This window comes from Grammomys surdaster, unplaced genomic scaffold (genome assembly GCF_004785775.1).
Source record: "Grammomys surdaster isolate TR1022 unplaced genomic scaffold, NIH_TR_1.0 130, whole genome shotgun sequence".
NCBI lineage: Eukaryota > Metazoa > Chordata > Mammalia > Rodentia > Muridae > Grammomys > Grammomys surdaster.
Window position 1 is genome coordinate 7,623,131 of NW_021604588.1, and position 20,705 is coordinate 7,643,835.

At 41.6% G+C, this 20,705-nt stretch overlaps 1 protein-coding gene across 5 annotated transcripts in view; it reads right to left on the reverse strand.

Annotated features, from left to right (window-relative positions):
- Positions 1-20,705, reverse strand: part of Dnm3 (dynamin 3) — a 459,396-nt gene that overhangs the window by 228,977 nt on the left and 209,714 nt on the right. For all 5 annotated transcript variants that reach the window (XM_028757965.1, XM_028757957.1, XM_028757948.1 and 2 more), the window contains one exon: positions 1,879-1,992. In XM_028757965.1, coding sequence (XP_028613798.1) covers positions 1,879-1,992 — 114 coding nt within the window. The remainder of the gene's footprint in view (positions 1-1,878; positions 1,993-20,705) is intronic.

Genomic DNA, 20,705 nt, shown 5'->3' on the forward strand with positions numbered 1-20,705 from the left:
CCCCTTCAAAACCTAAGCATCATTTACAACAGTGATGCTCCCAGATAAGTACCATGCAGGTTCAAAAGGTCCGAGGTGTGCAGCTCTGCCCCACACTCCTCGTACTTCCTGTATCTTTTAACCTCCTTCCTACTCCAGCTCCCAGCTGACACTACCACTTGCTTATCCTCTCCCAAAGAACAAGGAACAGTGCTATCCCTTCTCCTTAGCCCTGACTGCACACTCAGAAATATCTGCAGAGGCCGGCAGCTCTGGCCTGGGAAGCCAGCGAGCAGGGTGGAGAAGGACAGTGGTGGCTGCCGCAGTGTCGTGGACTGAGAATGAAGAATTCTGGAGAGGGTCCTGCACCACTAACACCAGCTCCTTGGAGATGGTCACCATCCTTGGGTTGGACACTATGATCAAGGCAACTCTTAGAAAAGAAAGCATCTAATTGGGGCTTTGTTTACAGTTTCAGAGGTTTAGTACATTATTACCATGGCAGGGGACATGGCAGCATGGAGGCAGGCACTGGAGCAGCAGCTGAGAGCTACATTCTGATTTGTATGCTGGGAAAGAGAGAGAGGAGCCTGGGCCTGAGGCCGGCATGGGCTTTTCAAACCTCAAAGCCCACCCCACAGTGATGCATTTCCTCCAATGAAGCTACAACTACTTCAGCAAGGGCACACCTTCCAGTTCTTTTTATCCTTTCAAATACTGTTCCCTGCTGACTAAGGAGTCAAAAGAGATGAGCCTATGGGGACCATTCTGATTCAAGCCACCAGAGTAGCCAATATTACTTTGTACTGAGGTTGGTGATATGAAAAATCTGAAAATTGTACCTTGAATGGCAAACTTTGTTCTAACATTTCTATGGAATTTGGGTTTCCATATCACAGAGTCTTTCATGGGAATCAAGCCATTGTCCAATACTTTCCAGCACACTGTTAGACAGAAGACACGGAGCAACGGAAAGAACCCTGAGCTACGAAGCTTTTCTTCCAAGAAATGACAGAAGCATCTTTTGATGCTTTCAAAAGCAATCAAGCTAAAGTAGGAGGGATTTTTAACTCTGACACATGTGTCTTTTATAGCCAATGAGAACAAGGTGACCTCACCTGTTCACGGTTCTCCCCCCAGAGCACTTATATAATGCTTGCGTGCTGTATTACAAACACCCATGACCTCAGTAGTTAAAACGGAGCTATTAAAATTTACAAAACACAGTTCAATTTCAACTTGTGTTCTCCTGAATTTAGCTCTAAGATTTTATGACGCCTAAATGGCTCTGTAAGACTAATGTCACTTTTCTATGTTGCTATCGGATTTAAATAAGCAATACGTCACAGGATGGCATTATGAATGTCGAATGAGAGCCAGAACCCCACGACTATCGTCATTTATGTTTTTACAGAGATATCAAATTCTCAAAGAAGAAAACGTGCGTAATGATCTAATACTAACGTGAAGACCAGAGACCTCACCATGCCTCTAGCCTTTCATTTGAGGTGGTTACCATAGCAACGATTCCACATGCCTTACTCAGAGCAGTTTCCCTATTACCTTACATCTTTTCAACACATTATTTAAAAAAAATTACTTTCATTAAGTTGGTACCAGTGACCTGATGTTAATATAAGGGAGAAAGTTTCCAACTCCAGGCCCAGAAATGCATTTCTTTCGGTCAGCGATATAGGACTATATTTAAGAAATAAGCAGGAAATGAAATTCAATGGGAATATATAAAACTAAAGACTTGTAAGAAGAAAGGAAACCTGGGGCTTCTTTAAAGTAGTATTTACAGACAGACCTCACTGGTGTCTGGAACTGAACATCCCAAAGTATCTGTTAATTTTACTTTAGAAACACTTTGGGGGAACGTCACTTTCCGTGACTTACCTCATCGTCTTTATACCAGGACAAGCTTTCTGCAGTGAGGACAAACCAGTAGCCTTTCGAGCCTCCTTTCATGATGCCAATGTTGCTGACGGTCAGCCAGCCCTTACGAATCACCTGCAAAAAAGCAGATATCAGCAGAAGCATTGAGTGCAAGTAAATGAAGAACAGAAGTAAAGGCAAGATATGAACAATGGTAAGGACGGCATTGGCCGGCCCCACACACTCAGCTTCCACTGAGCTGTCTGAGGAAGCGCATCTTCCAAAAATTTAGACGGCTAGAGGGAGGTCTTATTTATCCATGAGCAAAACAAAAATCTTGGACTCATATGGCTGACAGAAGCAGAGTTGACTGAACTAGCCAATAACGAGATCAGGCAGCCTGGCAGACTATTTATTGCAGTGTTGCTACAATTAAAACATATTTTGTTGATTGATTAAATAGATTCTCCATGTCCACTATTTCATCGCTCCTTCCAGGCTACTGGTCCACTTGTCTGCCTTGCTTGAAGCTCATTAAAACTAGTAGCAGACACTGGCCAGCAAACGGTAAAAAAACAGAAGCTCAAGCCAACCAATTAGATTCTTGTTAAGGGTCCTGAATAAGGCTGATTGAGGAAGAAAGCTGAAACAATGAATTAAAAGGAAAAGTCTGGGGCCTTTGAATGGTCTTGATTTATTTACCTCCTTCTGGGTGTTATTTGCCATAGAGTAAAATCGGAAGCGTCTTAGAAAAATCATTCAATGATTTTCAAATTCTAAAACATTAACAACTGGGCAACAAATTTAACAGAACTTAAAAAGTAGCATTTAAGGGAAAAAAGGCATTTTTCCTCATAGTGGTTATAAAGTTAACTTATTCCACACATGGAGTAGTTTCCCATATTCTCTATGCTAGATGGTTTTATTGTCTCTGAACCAGAAATGCAATTCTATATGGAATTTTATATGACCTTAAAGTTAAAAATGTCTCCTATTTTAAAAACAATCACTGTACCAGACACCCCTAAAAGGTTTAATTAATTGTTGGATGACTATTGGTTCCTGAAGGTAGATTAATATACTCTAATAATATTTTATATTTCTATTAAATTTTACTTTGAATCTTAAGAAATGCCATGGGAAAATTATGAAATACACCAAGATTCTCACTGCTGATTTTTCAAATTTCCCTGCACGTTTGCTGTCCACGTTTGCCATCCAGGCGATATATGATGCCTTGTTTCAGCATCTCCGCTGTGTGTCTCCTTCCTCAAGCCTTGTTGGTTTTACATATGCCCAAAGAGCACCCCTTCTAGTCCACAGTGAGGTGGTGTTTCAGCTCCTTCTTCTTATGCTCTACTATAGGGGGAAGACAATGTACTTCAAGGTACAATTCCTACTCTAGACACATGAGAGTCATTCAAATGCTTTCTAAAAAAACGCCGTAGAATCTGAGACTATGTATTCTCTGAGTAAATCAGAACACATACACATGAAGTTAAGGGAACTGCATTTTAATATATTTCCCAGGAGACCCTTACTCCTACTTCAGATTGAAGACTGCTGAACACGTCCATACAACACATAAATTTGAAACTCTGTCTTCTTTAAAGGAAATGGTTATGGCGAGGTTTCAGTAAAACAGATTAAAAGATTTTGACCTCAATACTGTGTCATCCTATCAGGGCCTAAAATCTATCAGTGGAAAGCACTGCAATTATTTCACTTTTTCCAGTTTCTTTGGATATAGAAACTCTTCCAGGTCTACAATAACAAATTACTACTTTACCTATTAGTAGAACAGGCTGGCTCCAACAAGCTGGGCCATGAATTTCATTTAATAAATTTTTTAAAGAATTTTTTATTTGTTTGTTTGTTTGTTTGTTTGTTTGTTTAAAATGAAAGTAGCACAGGGGTTCCATTGTGTCCTTAGGGATCTTGTAGTTCAGCATGTAAGGCAGATCCAGGAAGACATAGTTTCCATATAATCATATAAGAGATGTTTACCAACATAAAGGGTATTTAGGAGGGCATGCTAGATTGCTCTGAGAAGAAGGTTCCAAAGGAGGAGCAGGAAGGTGATACAGAAATTGGGTCCAGAAATAGGGTCACCTAGTTTGTTGGTTTGTTTTCCATAGAAGACAGTGTGTGTGCTGAAACTAAAGCAGGATGCTAGATTTTTCTATTTAACTTTTCTGCAAACGCTAGAAGTAAATTCCACGTGTATATCTCTGATACAAGTATTCTTATTTTTAAATTCTTGGGCTCACCAGATTTCTCAGTGGATAAAGGCACTTGCTTCCAGATCTGACTTACAGTATAAGGAGAGGACATACTCCTATAATTTAATTTGTCCTCTGGTCTCTGCTCATGTACATGAATAAATAAAGGTGATATTTTTAAAAATTATGTTTATGACTATTATATTCATAGATTGTATGAATTATATCAAAACTGCTTAGAAATACATTTGAAACTATGATGTGGCAATGAAGAATATTTTTAGCTGTCTCGAAAACTTTGTATGAGATATGTACCAACTTCTTAATATTGATCACTTTATTGCTGACCTCTTAGATACCCAGTTTAAGGACGATGGCTTCAATGTGTGTAGTAAATATAGTTAACGACTCTGGGATGTTTTCTTATTCTCCAGATACAAGCAGATGTTCCACTCTTTTCATCATTCCAATGGATTTAGCATGCTCCCTTGAACAGAGAATGTGCGGCACCTACCACCCCGACCAGCAGGGAAGAAAGACTCGCACACCAGTTCCTTCCAGCAGCAGTTTAGGAGTTGCTAGTTACATGAAGCTTGAAGGTGTGCCCCCGAGCCAGCCCAGGAGCGAAGCTTTATACCCTGCGTAGGACTGCCCATGAGCCCATACCACGTCTCGCACTGTGATTGGTCAAGGACCCATGACACAAGATCAGGCCACCAGGAAGTACCACCCCAGGACCAAACAAGGCTTGTTTACTCCAAGTCAGCAAGGGCTAGCTGGCACCATCTTTAAGGCGTGGCAGCAGCGCTCCACAAGAGAAAGCATGTCTGGTTTATTTGTTCACCTTTTAAGGGCTCTTACATGCTCAACAAACATTACACTAATAACCCATGGCCTTGGTCTTGGTTTTAGTTTTTATTTTGAAACAAGTCTCACTAAACTGTCCAAGCTAGGCTTGAACTTACTCTTACTCTTATAGGCAAGGTAGGCCTTGAAATTGTGAGCCTCCTGCCTTAGTCCCAAACAGCTGGGATTTATAGCCCAGTCCCATCCAGGCCTAGTTAAAACAAGTTCTTAGGTGCCATTGCAATACCCAAATGAGAACTAACTAGTGTGCTAGTCAAGATGTGGAACGTGAAAAAGGACTTGCAGGGTTACAGCTGGATGGAGATTTGTGGAGGGGCAGTGAGTTGCCAATAGTCACTTGCCACAGACAGACAAGGTTCCAATTCCAGTGAGTAGTTTCAATTGAGATGTGGCATAGCAAAATATACTCTAGATTTCAAGACTTTAAAAAGAATTGGAAAATACCTGATTAACATGTAAATACTTATAAAGAAATGACACTTGGCAAAAATTAGATTAAATAAAATCTCTATTAACTCATCTGTTCTGTTTTATAGTTTAACATGGCTACTGTAAAGGATAGAGATTGGGTTGTGGTATTTCAGAATAGTTCTGAAATGCTTGCCTGACCTTCTTTCAAAGCCAACCACTGTAAAATTCAGGAGAACAGAGGAAGGGATCCAAATTTTAGAAAGTGGGAGTGATGGTGAGTTCTTCAAGACCATGTAGAATTTGAGATACTTTAGAAGACACATATAGAGATGATTATATAAAGGAAAGGGGGTGATGTTAAGGCTGAACCTACAGATTCGCAAGTTCTCAGCACACACATCTGCAATGGTTAACAGCAGTGGCTCAGAGTGGAATTCTGTAGGAATACCAACATCCAAAAGGTGGCAATAAAAGACTAGAAAGAAAATCAGAAATAGAGCTAAAAAGGTCATAGAACTCAAGGAAAATAGTCTCAGACTTACCAAGCTCATTATAGAGAGGGCATTGATGTCCAACGTTTGGATCTTAGCTACGCCCTTTTCAGTGTGGCTGTGGGATGGGGAGGGAGAGCTCACTGGGATGGAAAGAACAAAGAATAAAAATGGGCAAAAGAGCTGAAGAGAGATCGTCCAGAGATGTTAAAACCAGCATACGTCCTGCCATCAAGGGGATGGAGAGGTGGGTTTTTTTTTCCTTTCCACCTAGGCAACTGTTTAAAAGAAAGTAATTATGGGGGGGGGTACTAGAAGATATAAAGAACAAGGAAGATGGGAGTGGGGGGGAAGAGGAGTTGGGAGAGGGGCTGGCCTTGAATAGGGCTGCCTTCCTTTGTGAGCCTCAGGGAGGATGGCAGAAAGAGTAAGGGGAGGATGGTGAGGGCTCATGTCATCCTCCCTATAGGAAACTCCTCAGTCTATGGAGGTTATATTTGATCTTTTCCTCCATTAAAGGAGAGTCTTGGTCAATGACAGAGACATGAGGATAGGAAGCTGAAAGGAAGGTCTCAGGAACAGTGACACTGAGTCACAGAGGAGAGTGAGCATGATAGAGGTGGTTCAGGAAGGGCAGGCTGAAAGCTGAGCCTGAAGAAACAGATCTGTGGGGACATGGTAGCACTGCTCTACTACTGTGTCCCAGAGGCTCTGTGGATATCTAACATGGGATAAGACACTAGATCTGGATCAAGCACACAGAATAGCCCTGGCAGAAAAGCTGGGACCAGGATGGAGGTGGGACATCCAACAGAGACAGAAAATGAGAAGAAAGGGAACTCAAGAATCTAGTGAGGTTTGTAGACAGTGGTTCTCATTCAGTATGGTCCTGTGGGTTGTAACCTTTTTGGAAAACCCCAAACTCAAAAAATTTTACATTAGGATTCACAACAGTAGCAAGATTACAGTCATAAAGTAGCAACAAAAATAATTTGATGGTTGGGAACATGAGGAGCTGTATACTAAAGGCTCACACATTAAGAAGCTTAAGGACCAGTGATGTAATAGAAGGCAAGAACAGAGCTTAGACTTGTAAGATGATGTGAAGCAATAAATTGCCTGCTATTACCGGCACTATTGGATTCATCACTCAGGCATGAGCCACTGTTTCCAGACGCATTTAATGTTATGGCTGAAACAGTGTTTACTAAACATTGTTTAGTCTGGTGGATATAGTCAATTGAGCTACTTAAAAACCATGAGTTACTAAGAATGGTGAAAATGTGAGTGGTAGAGTACTTACCTCTCATGTGTAAGGCACCCTAGGACCCCTAGCATCACATACACTCACACATACACACACTCACACATACACACACTCACACACAAAGAGACACTGACACTCTCTCACACACAGATACACACATACAAATTCACACAGAAACACACACAGAGAGACACACACAGACACATACACACATTCACATACAGACACACTCACAACAGTCTCACATAGACACTCTCTCACACACATAATCATACACTCACACACACTTTCACACAGACATTCACACAAACTCACACACACTCACACATACAGTCATACACACACATACACACACTCACACACACTCATACACATTCACACACACACATACAGTCATACACACACATACACACACTCTTTCACACCCACACACATACACACTCATACATATTCACACACATACACATTCACACACACTCACAAACACACTCATACACACACAGATACACACACAGAGACACATATTACAAGTCATGAAACCAAGATAAATAGATGGATTAACTATCATCCCGATGATGACACTACTGTCATTTCTATCCCAATAGGTTTTCTAATTTGGAGAAAAGCACATGAGGAATGAAGCTGCTTTCAGGCACACATGTCCCTCGTCACTGCTTGGGGAACTCACAGCACTGTCCGGCACAGCACTGAACATTGACAGCACTTTACAGAGGCACACGGAGGTTTGTCCTTTACAAAGAGATGGAAACACATTGTCCACAGATGACAATTGGTTAAACGTGCAGGTTTTGAAAATAATTATTTCTTACATTGCTTTTCACTGAGAAACTGAGGGGAAAGCCAGGAGTCAAGGTAAGATAGGGGGCTGACACAGGAAGAGATCCTGTTAGAATGGGCAGACCAAACCAAGCCTGGTGACCTAATCTCCATCATCCCAGCACTCCAGAGGCTGAGGCAGAAGACATCCACAAGTTCAAAGTCAGCCTGGGCAATGGGGTGAAGGAGATCATGCTTCAGACAATAAACAAAACAAGCCAAAAGAGTTCAGAGCACAAGGGATATGCATACAAAGGGAAAATCAGTAAGATTAAGAAACCAAAGGGCACTAATGGAAAAAGGAGGAAAAAATAAATAAACAGAATTTGAATAGAATGCAAAGGAAATAGGAAGAGCTACAACATCCTCCTTTAGTATTCCCATTTGAGACTGCAAGAGAAAAGAAACAATCAGCACAATAATCACTTATGCCTCTCAGTGTTTGAGCATCATATCCTGTTGTGAGTAACCAAGTAAACAAGAGCAAGCAGCCCCTTCATCACTAGACTACGGGGACCATGGGAGTGGAGAGGGATGTTCCCGTTTGTTTAGCTGGAGACTTCTTTTTTCACTTTTTTTTTTTAAAATTTACTACTACAAGTATCTCCCAAGCTATTTTTGGCAAATGCAGAAAGTTTGAAAGCACCCACAGGATCAGCAGCCAAGAGACTGGACCAGCCTTACCCTTGCCCCTCATGGCAGCCTACCCTAAGAGAGTTCTACTGGGGTTCTTGAATGCAGTAAGAAGCAGACATTGCCAGGGTTGGCAAATTCTGCATGTTAAGGGCCTCCGTTCAGAGCCCAACATCTGGTCAGCACACTAGATGATAAAAGGAATTAAATTTTGGGGAGAGAAAAAAAGCCCACGAGGAAAAGTTCCAGTGTGGTCAAGGCCTTAAATTTTATTTGTGAACAAGGAGTTTTGACCTTGGCCTTGCTTATGGAAGACTAACACAAACTTTTTCTTTTTCTTTTTCCAGCTATGCAGCTGTCTTTTACTGCTGCAGCTTGAGGAGTGGCTGCAGAACAGTGGCTATTTGATAGTTTGGACTCAGTGGATTTCAAAAGCTCATGAACACTGTTTCTCCACAGATGAGTACCTCACCATAAGGACAGTTCACATTCTGCAGGGCCTACCTGGCCAGACGCTGGGAGCTTACTGGATCCAGCCAAGCCACAAGTCAAGCCAGTCGCCCTGACAGTTTGGGAGAAGATTCTGTTGCAAGAACATGCATCCTCAGAACAGACAGCTTGTTCAGAATCTGCCTGGCAGAGATGTTTCCAGCAGGTGTGCCAGAAGTCTGATAAGGGAAAAGTGTTTTCCAATGTACAGGCATCTGGATGCAACATGTGAAAGTGGATTTATCACGTTGGTACTGGATGACATCTGAGAGTCATGGGTGCACAGAATACTCGTAAGGGTCTAGCCATATTAAAGCTTGCCCTAGGTAGGAGGGATTAGATCAGCATTCTTAATAGTAGTTTGTTCCACTATGCTGCCATCACCAGGAGCCCAACGCTGTAAGGCTACTTTGTCTTGGAATAGAACTATCAGAATCATGAACTAAGTAACCTTTTTCTTGTGATAATTTATAGCTTTGAGCATTTCATTATAGCAACGGGAAGTTGAGTGACTTAATGAGAAATAGGGGGCTATTTCAATGTCAACTGTGGAGGAAAAACAAGTTTGTTGTGGAGATCCATTCAGTGTACAGCTGCCAAAGAGAGGACACCTGGACGAGAGAGGCCCTGTGGCTGAGGCTGCCTGTTGAATAGGTATTGACAGACATCATTAATTTGTTGTTCTACAAATACTTTGGGCTTTGTAAACTCCTTTTGAAATATAATCTTCTGGCTTTTGGAGTAAGAAGGAGTTTATAGTCACATCTAGGACATGACTATTAGTTGATGTTTTATTACTGATGTGTAACATCTTCTAATACATCTATGATGTCATTTGACTATTGCAGAATCTCTGACAGGTCATGAAAAGAAACTGGTGGAATATAATTCGAAACAAATAGACTAAGAATCTACATTGAAGGAATAAACATCTGACGTGGAGCAAAGACAGCCTCAGAGTGAGTTTTGATCACTGTGTTGTTTGAATGATTGCAGAGTCTTTTGTGCTCCGGTGGTCTTAAGAGGATGTCCATGGGAGCCACACTAGGAGTGATTTTCAAGACTAGTAAAATGTTGGCCTCTTTCCTCAAAGAAGACCAGAGCCACTAGGAACTCTCCAGCTTGATGGTTAAAGTCAATGAAATGGAAGGCAGGAGCAGTGTGAGGGGAACCACGAGGGTTAGGGGGTAGAAGAACTGACTAGTTTTAGTTCCTCATTTGTAAGAACAAAGTGACTGTTCACACTGGCACACCCAGAAAGAGGGACAGGGAAGTGTGGTCTACACCTTTCTCTTCCTTTCCTATGCCCCTGTTTTCTGTAGAAAATACCACTATGAGAGACAAGTTGAAGAGAGGAAAGTGTCCAAAGATATATGTCACTTAAGAGTCAGCTGAGGAGGGGTTTCTGGACACTTACAGAAGAATCAGACACTGTCAAGGTGCCTTGAAGCAAGGTTCACACCGGGCCTGCGAAAGTCTTAACAGTGACTGACTTACTATTTAAAAAAGCGGTTTTAATGTCTGACGGTCTAACCTCACAACTGAGGCAAAGCATATATAAAAATCCTTAATAGCCCAATTAAGACGGAACATGAAATATTTGCGGAGATGTCCTTTTGTTCAAGACTGGAACATCTGTCACCACTCTGAAGGACTTGGCTATGCAACACTTGTGTGTTTGGGTGTCCCTTCGTGGCTTTAACTTTCTAGGAAGGCAGAGTATAACTCTGACCCCATTTCTAGGAACCCAAGGACAACAACAGCAGCCAGCATTTACTCTGTGCCAGGAACTGAGCTAACAGCTCCACACATCCCCTGATACTTCCTTTAATCCACATAATGATCTTAGGAGGAAGGTAATATGTTCCTTATGTGGCAGAGGAAGAAACAGAGTTCTGGTTCCTTCCTGATGGCCAAGCCCACACTACTAACCAGCTACTAACCAGCAGGCCTCCTTTGCAGGGCCTGTATGCCATGTGCCATTTGCTCTACTTGGAAAAGTATATTTTTAACCTGTCACTGAAATAAACTCTCCCTGCTTGTTCAGCCTAAGAGCCCATTCATTCATTCTTCAAGCCACAGCACAGATGAAGACGTTGGCCACAGTATGAATATTAACAATGGTAACAACAAACGGTCATCAAAACCACACCAAGCTGTCAGGGACAACATCTCTTTCCAATCATTGCTACCCTGGGTGGCACCGGGCTTACTTGACCTGTGTTTGCCTTGTATATCATCCAGAATAATAACAACTATAGCATAAAGTTGTTGTGAGACTCATGTGAGTTAGTGTATGGTAAGGATTTAGATCAATACCTACTAACAATATATGCTGTATGTATGAGATTATTTCTGTTGTGTTTGTTAATGTGAGAATAGAAAGAAGCAATTGCATTGTATTGTAATTGTAAATTGGTGATAAGATATATGTTTTTTTCTTTATTCCTCAGTTTCCCTACATCTCTCCCTCTACTTTCCAATAATATGAATAATATTAAAAATCTAAGCTGGCATCCACTAATGCTTGTTTAGTGCAGGCCCTGTCTTGAAGTCCTTTTTAGTATGCAGTGACCAAAGCATGTTGAAAAACTGATGCAGGATTAAAAATAACCTGACCGTGGAAATAAACCCGAGCACACAACATAAAAAGAAATGGTCCCAGGGTTGTCACTGGGAAAGTTCCAGGATGAAAGCAGCTTGATTATGTTAAATACAGATCTAACTTGATTGATGAGAACATACTAATACAATGTAGTCAAAGCTAGCTGGAAATAAGGAACCAATCGCAAGCATGTCGACTCTCCTTTTCATTCTAACACCCCGAGCTGCCAGAAGGATAACACTGGTGGTTTCTCCCGAAAACCTTACCAACCTCTACTTCACTAAAGGGGTGTAAATTACCATCGTAAATAGGTAAATAAAGCTCACTGTCAGGCAGAAACCCAAGTGGCTATTCCATAGGATGGTCTCACCTGATGAAGGAAGCAACCCTTCCCATTTTTATTTTCTGGAATGTCCTCATCTCCTAGGACAGCTGTCATGGAGCCTCCATTCCTTCCATCCACTCTGCCCCGCAGAGGTATCTGATACTCCTGTGGATTTTCCCAGGTCAGGAGGTGTTTGTTTTTCAACCTTTGTGGCTCGCTCAGCTTTTGCATTATCTAGATTCATAGTTGCAGCTGGGGAATTTCTTCCTTTCTTGCTATTCTGAGGAGCTCAGTTTGGCATCGCTCCTGCCCCAGACACTGCTGTTTGAAGCTGTTTCTTCTCATCTTTTACTCAGCTCAACCTCTCTGAGATCTGGGCCATTAACTATGATGAAAATCACGGCTCCACTCTTGTTCATGTGTTTTTTTCTCCCGTGTATCTTTTCCATGTGCAGCACTCCCTTTGAAGTTGCTGGGCCCTCAATGTGGAAGGCATTGCACGTGGTAAAAACAGAGTGGGAACCAAGCCTGGCGTCTATTTCTCCACATTTGAGGACAAAATTACATATATGCAGAGGAGAGGGGATACTCAAAATTAGCAGGGCCTGAATAAAGTATGGACATTTTACTAAAAGTCCAGAAAAACAAAAGAAAAGAAAAATCAATTTAGCAGATAGGAAATTATTTAATAGTCTTCTAGTTAGCATCTTATGTGTTATGTGTTAGAATGTATATGGTAAACTCAAGAATTAGCTGAAATAATAACAATGATAGAAAAACTGGCCCCAATTCTTGACCCTAATGAGGAGCTTTCAGATAAACAAGGGAACAGACAGTGAGCACGCAGGAGTGCACATTAAAGTCACAACTGCTGCAGGTATTTGAAAAAAAATGGTGATCATGTGGATCTTCAGAAAAAGCATACTTAAGGCTTTTAGAACATGAGTTAAAATCTGAGGGTAGTTAAGAGAACATGGGGCTTGGGGTAGCACACAGTGTGGCCGTCAAGCAAGAAGGGGTTGTGTGTATGATGAGCCAGCAAAGAAGGCTAGCTACACTTAGCTCTGTGACTCATGTGAAAAACATGTGGTTTGTATCCTTTGAGGTGCTTTTAAAGGAAAGCAGTCATGTAAGATTTACTTCACATAAAAGATCCTCTTTCAGCTCCAGTTTGGTGAAGAGATTACAGAAAAAGATCGAGGAGAGTGGGAGACAGAGAGAGCTGAGTGCTGCAGAGCCCGGAGCATCAGAAGGCGATAACTTTGACAGGCACATTGGGAGTTGGACATATGGAGCTGTAGATGGATCAGAGGAATGTTTGGGGAGAAAACTCAGTATGGCAATGATGAATTAGATAGGCAGGATGAGAGAGGGTGAGGTGTCAGGGATGGCTCCCAGAGGCTGAGTCTGTGAAATTGAGCAGACCCGGGAGGCCTGTCCAGAGAAGGAGAGGAGTGTGTGTGCTTGGGGAAGGAAAGAGTCAAGGGTTCTGTCTCGACATGTTCCAGTAGGAATGTGCAGAACAGAATGGCTGTAAAGGAGCCTAGAGGAGGTCTATAGACTGGTGAACCCTCGGTTTGCAGAAGTGAACAAGCTGTAGGCGTCCGGGGTGCTGGGGATAAAATGGAGTCTGGACCAGAGAATGACCCTGGTCGGAGCCTTCAGGACAGGAAGCATGCTGGGTAAAGAGAATGAACATGTGAGAGAGTGGTGCTTGGAAGGTGACAGAAAAAGAGAATATTGCACATGCCAAAGCTGACTGGAAGAGAATGCTTTACTGAAGGGATCAAAAAGTCCAGTGTCACTGTGAGGGAAAGTCAAATGAACAGAAAGCATTTTCACTGGTTTGGGTAACACAGAAGCCGTCAAAGAGATGATATCTAATCTAGTAGGCCATCAGCCTGGGCAATCGTGGGCAAAGGCACTAAGGGCGCTGGAAGCTCCTGCTGTGTCTGTCCGCTGTCCTTTAATCTCTGCACAGAGGGAGCAGATTCTAAGACAGGACTTAGTGTCTCTAATGGCAGCAAGGACACATTAGAAGTGATATAAAAGTGTTCAACGTAAGAATCATGTGATCTGCTAACATGTTGACTATGCTACACTGGCTAATGTTTTCGTGCCTTTATGGGGCGGGCAGACAGAAACAAGAAAACTGACGTTTGCCCATACTACTGAGGTCACATTATAGTAAGTCAGTTCCGTCCCAATATCCTCTCTCTCTCCCCTCCCCTCTGCCTTCCCCTCTCCTCTCCTCTCCTCTCCCTCCGCCCTTATCAAATTAATTCCTTTATAGTTTGATACAACCTGTTTTGATCATATTATGGGTTTTAAAAGAAGTTCTTGGAAATAGTGGTCCCTACAGGCAATGAACAAGAGTAGCTGTCAGACATTCAGGTGGGACTTAGACATTAATTGATTAATATCAAGTAATGAGAATTTGCTAACAAAGCCCAAGGGCCGAGGTTGCCAGTCCAGCTACAGAAACCTATTTATTCTATACTACTTTGGAAGAGTACAAAATTCTTGGAGATTCTCAGTGAATCCAGGTACTTAATGAATACTAGTAGAATATATTGATGATGATAATGTCCCATCGCAGATACTGGTACTCTGAGGAAAATATATCAGTTAATCCAGCATGGAATTTTGGTTTTTCATTTCTTCCGACATAAGATTAGAGACCTTAGTTTCTCACGTTTTAGGGATTAAATGTTCTGTGAATTGTGTCAGTGTAGGCTATTAAAACATCTATAGCATAAAGGCCAACAGCTTCCTGTTACTAGGATTGTCTTCTTTTATAAAACTATAGAGTCAGTCTTCATCTCCTTGATCATGACAGCCACATAAGATCTAAGCTTTACAGCGAAGTTCTCAACCTTCCTAATAAATGGTCCTTTAAAACAGTCAGTCCTTAATGTTGTGGTGACCCTTCCAACCATAAAGTTATTTCATCTTGTTGCTACTTCATAACTGTAATTTTACTACTGTTATGAACTATAATGTAAATATCTGATATACTGGATATCTGACATGGGACCCCTGTGAAAGTGTCATTCAACTCCCAAGGGGGTGGAAACTCACAGGTTGAGAACTACCCAAGGGCATAGCTTATGACCTTCCCTGAGCGGTGCCATAATCGCTTATATCTGATACAGTTCTTTCCACCATGGAATGCTAGAAAAAAAGAACACATCTTCCATCTATCTCTTAACATTCTTTAAGGAATTTTCTGCTACTTACTATAAGGGGATAAAATGATGAACCCTCTTCCTGTGAACAACATTTTCCTCTTTCTTCATACCCAAATTCACCTTAGCTTACTCTTTAAGCTTTTAAACATAGAGTGAACGTGGTACCTATGGGACTCAGGGTCACAGAAATGTAAGAACATGGCACATACTGAGGAAAACTCAGAGTTACTCTATGCCCTAAAGATGACAGACATTGGGCCTCAGGAGACACATAGAGGCAGTGGATGGGTTTAATCTAGGACTACATAGGAATATCCTAATATTAGAAATGCTAGTTCAGACAGACATAAAAATCAATTTAAATTAAATGAATTCTACAACTCCTATAAAGTTTTACCATCTCTCCCTAAGAATACAAATATTGATTATTATGTAAAAGTGATCATGGGAATGGCAGACAACATTCAATACAAATTGGTCCAGTATGGAAAACTGGGATCCAACTGATAGAATCAAGCAGCAAGTTGACAATGCTTCAGAAGGGACCATCAGTGAAGTCAGGAGACTAGAGATAGACAGTGTGCCTCTGTATTGAACTTTGAACCATTACTTCATGACCTGATTATATGCTCAGGGTTTCTAAGCCCTGTAACCTAATTCTCATGTTGGAGGGGGACAGATAGACATCAAAAACAAAAAGTAAATAGACAATTATATGGATATAAATATCAAAGGCCTCAAAGCAATCTAATGAGTGCAACAATTGGTGTGGAAAGACTGAGTCTCCTTAGTCTGGAAATTTCTATAATAAAATCATTCAGCAGAGACCTAAAGCTGAAGACATTTTTTTGTTTGTTTGAGGTTTTTCCCCCCTGAATGTGTTTTTCTGCATGTAAATATGTGTACCTTGTGAACGCCTGGTTTTGGCAGAGGTCAGAAGGAGAATGTCCGATCCCCTAGAACAGGGGGTTACAGATGGTTGTAAGATACTGTGTGGATGCTGGGAACAGCCTGGGTCTTTGGGAAGAACCTCAGGTGTTCTTACTGTTGAGCCATTTCTCCACCCCCAGCTGAAGAATTGTAAAGAATAGACTGTGTGAACAGTATGGGGAGGGGGTGTGGAGGTGGGGAATACATTTTAGCGGGAAGAAATAACAGGTATCAAAATCCTGAGGTGGGAACACCAAGAGCGCCCAGTGCCCGTGTTGTAACTAGCAGAAGATACAGTAGCTAACAGACTCAGAGGAGTGGGAGGGGACTGGGTCAGGAGGAAGCCAGTAAGATTGAAATGACACTGGGAGAGCTTTAGGCTTCTCAGTAAGATGGTGAGTTGGTTTGGATTTTGTTTGGGTTTTCTTCACTTTAGCAAATACCTGAGAAAGGGAGGAAAGGCTTGCTTTGGGTTTTGGTTTCAGAGATCTCAGCCCACAGTTCTCTGGCACTTTGTTTATGAACATTGCAGTCTGTGGTTCTCTTGCACTTTGCCAGTGGACTTGTAGCAAGGCAAAGCATCACGGCCACTGAAGCATATGTGGGAAGAGGCTGCTTAACTTACCTCACAGCATCCAGTAAGCTGAGCTGAGTAGCAAGAAGAGGCCAGGACAGAGATATGAGAAGTTGCCTTCCAAGTCACCTCCCACTCCCACGCCCTAACCCCCCCCCCCCAACTGCTTTTTGACAACTAGGCCCCATTTTCTGGAGTCAGGGTGAGTCCCAATAATCTACCTAGATTTTGAATGTATCTATGAAGTATCTACTGATTGGAGCCCTCATAACTGAGTGGTCTTGGGTGTGCTTTAATGTCTATGAGGTCTAATTAAGTAGACAAACTTATCCAGATGGGCATCATTAGAGAGGATGAACGGAGAAGTGATTGTATCAGACTGTTTTACAGTGACTCTTGAGGGCTGGGGAGATGGCTCAGTCCATAAAGGGCTTACCATTAAAGCATGAAGATCTGAGCTCACTACCTAGACCCCATGTGAAAAAGGCACGGGCTTGTGATTCCACACTGGGAAAGTGGGAAATAGACACCCAGGGGTCCTGGACTAGCCAGTCTAGACTACTCAGGGAGTTCCAGGCCAGTCTCAAAATAAAGGTGTGGATAGGGACCTAAGGAATGAAGCGCTCCAGGAACTGACTTCAGGCCTCTACACCCACGTGTGTGTGTGTGTGTGTGTGTGTGTGTGTGTGTGCATGTGTGTGTAAATAATTAAAAATAAATAAGCATGTGTGTAATAAAAAATAAATAAAATCTTTCTCTGGCTGCTGTTCTGAAACACAGAAGTGTAGCAAGAGATACAGCCGGACTCATAACCCAGGTAAAAGACAGTAAGTGCTTCAAGTCAGGCAGGATTGATGAGCAGACAGAGAAGTGATAAGTTCCGGTCATGATGGGATTTGCATCAAGGGAAGAGTGGTGTGAGGAAGGTGTAATGAATGAGAGGCCCCCTGAAGACTGACTGGATCAAAGCAGGATTCCCCTGTCTGGGAGTACAGGAACATTGTCCTATAGCTCTTTTTATTCCTGGCAAAAAAAACAAAAACAAAAAAACAAAAAACAACAACAAAAAAACCATGCATCTAGTTCTATTAGACTCTATTGTGAGGATAACATAATTTTGATAAAAATTACTCTGTTAATGTGCTTTAAATATGATTATCTTCTAAATAACATTTATGACTTTTTTTTTCGGCTTTCTACCCTGTAGGTGGGCAGAAGTTTATAAAATGTAAAATGAAGTCTTTGACTGACTCCAAGATGTCTGTGACTTCCAAGGTATCAAAAGACTTGTGCATGGTCTACCCATGCCACGGTGAGACCAGGTCTGTGAGCCTCCTAGACCTGGCTCTATCCCTTAAGGCAAGATCCTCTTGGAGCCTCAATCCATTTGTGAAGATGGTAGTATCTGTTCCAGAGGACAAATGATAAAGCAGAGAACATTCAGCACCACACATCTCCTTACTCCACGGTGAGCCATAATAGCGGTCAGTGTCAGAGGGGAGACTAAGCACGAGTGTATAAAGGAGAAAAGAATCCCGCTCATTACTGAAACCAGCATTCTATCGCACTTGCATTTTGCCGCATTGCTGTGTAGGACAGATACATAAATCTGCTTAAATCTTAGGAATTCTGGTAATTAAAGAATCTTTACTGGGAGCGAGAAACTGGCAAGAAGCTATCTTCTAATTCTCTTAGTCACACTAAGGAAGGAATGGTACAGGACACGGGCTGACCTCTTTCTGCTCCTTTGCTACTGAGCTTCACAACACCAGCTAATTTCTGTGTCTATAAAGCCAGATCTTTGTTTTGTTTTTTTTCTGGCTATGGGTGGGATTATGTTTCCTGCCCAGGTTACAGGCTGCCCTCTCTGCCACTCTGCAGAGCACTCCTCTTCAAAGAAGCTCTGCCTTTCCCTCTTCCCAACATGTCCTGACAATTTACTCTTTCTGTATCTACCATCCACTACTATAGTAACTGCCCTTTTCCTTGTTCATCTTCTTGTTCTTATGCTGTCCAAGTCATCACTAGACTGTAACTGTTATGAGGATGAGAACTAATCTGAAGAAGATGAGCAAATACTGATTCTCCTCAACAAGGCTGGACTCAGAAGATCTACTGATGCCTGATACAGACCAGCCCATGGAATTTGAGTGTGCTTAAGTACACTGGTGACTCTGTGTGTCTGAGGAAGCACTGAACAATTGGTTATAAAAGCTTTGGGCATTTTTGTAGGTTAATTTTGATGAAGGAGGTTAAAAGCTAATTTTAAGGAAGATGGACTTCAAGGATCTTACTAAGATATTTGATCTTCAACTACAAAAAGAGAAAAAGACTATGAAAGCATGGAACAGAAAGAGATGGCTATAGTATATCACCATGAAGAATTGTAAAGATTCAATGAGACAATCCAGGAGAAAATGCCGGGCTCAGAGTAGGGAGTTAAACAATATTAGCTGTTTGGCCTTTGGTCAAGAGAAACCATTAAGTAACATTGGTTGTTCTTGTAACTTATTTTCTTGTTACTATTTTGAGCTCTTTCCTATCAATAAGACCATGCTTGCTAAGAAACCCTTTTCCACCTTTAATCATCAAACTGTACAACCAAGTACACATTCTCAGTAAACAGTAGATTATGCATTAATTCATTCAGACAGAGAACTATTTCAAACTGCTAATATTATCCACTTAGAAGGGCTATTGGTTGAATTAGAACTTTAGAGTAAAATTCTAGGAACTCAAGAGACAACTTCATTAATAATGGTAACGGGAGTGATGCTCATTCCTTGTAAAGATTCCCTACGCACAGTGGATCATCTTCCTCATCTCCTTACTGTCCTTACCCTCTTCTTATTTCATCTTTGACTACCATGAGGCAGAGAAAGAGGCTAACTTTATGACATATAAGAGTCAGCTATGAAGTGACAAGTTGAAACCAACATCTTCTTGGGTTCTAAGTCTATGTTTAGGGACAAACTATATCCCGGTACATTTTTCTTTCCACAAAATATGTCCTAGATATATTTTTCTTCCACCTGGACTAAAAACTAACCTTTAACTTATACAAGAACTGAATGTTTTTGTAAGTTACACCTGTAAGAAAACAGAAAGACCACGGAGACCAAGGCCAGTGTCACAAGGATGAATGAGTCACTCTAATTTAAAAGTCAGAAAACTAAAGAGGATGAAGGACCAAGGCTTCACAGGTCCACTGTATCATTTGAAGGAAGCAGAACAGCTTTGGATGCCAGCTCCAGTGTTGGAGTTTGTGGGTTCAAATCCAAGCATTAGCATATACTATAACTGTCACCTCAAATAAGTCACCCAACTTCTTGGATCCTTGGCTAACCATAGTCATGGATCCATTGCCACTCTTACCTTCTGGGCATTGTGAGGATTAAAGAAAAAAGTGGAAAAGTACTTGGAGTAGGACTTTATATAGTAAGTTCTTAATACATTCTAGCTGCTGTCATTATCTGTCAAAATGGAGACGATATCATGATTCTGTGTGGCTGACAGGAGACTAAAGGACAAACACACTGCCTCATACAAAATGGCCAATTAATAAGCCGAGGCTATTGTTATGAGTGAGATTATCAGAAGACAAAATATTGTAAGAGAATGGTAGGTACACACAAAAGTATATGGACAGTTCCAGGTAATATAACCATGTAGTAAGAAACAAACATCTTCTCCTTTCTTCACTTACTTACAGTTAGGTTGTCTGGACACCCAACTTCCAAAAAAGCTTGCAGTGTAGTGCTTGAAAGCAGGCAAGCCCTGTACAAATGGAGCTACCTCCCCGGACCCAGGTTGATCGATGGTTGCTATAATGGTTCTAAGTCAGGGGTATTCCCAACCCTCAGGGCTATTTGTAAATGCACAAAAGACACATTGTTTTGTCTCACTGTCCAGGAACTCAAGGGGGTAAGTGAAAAGCTTGCCTATTTAAGATGACAATAACATCTGTCAGAGTTCAAGTATAACTCATTCTAATTGCTAGACATAA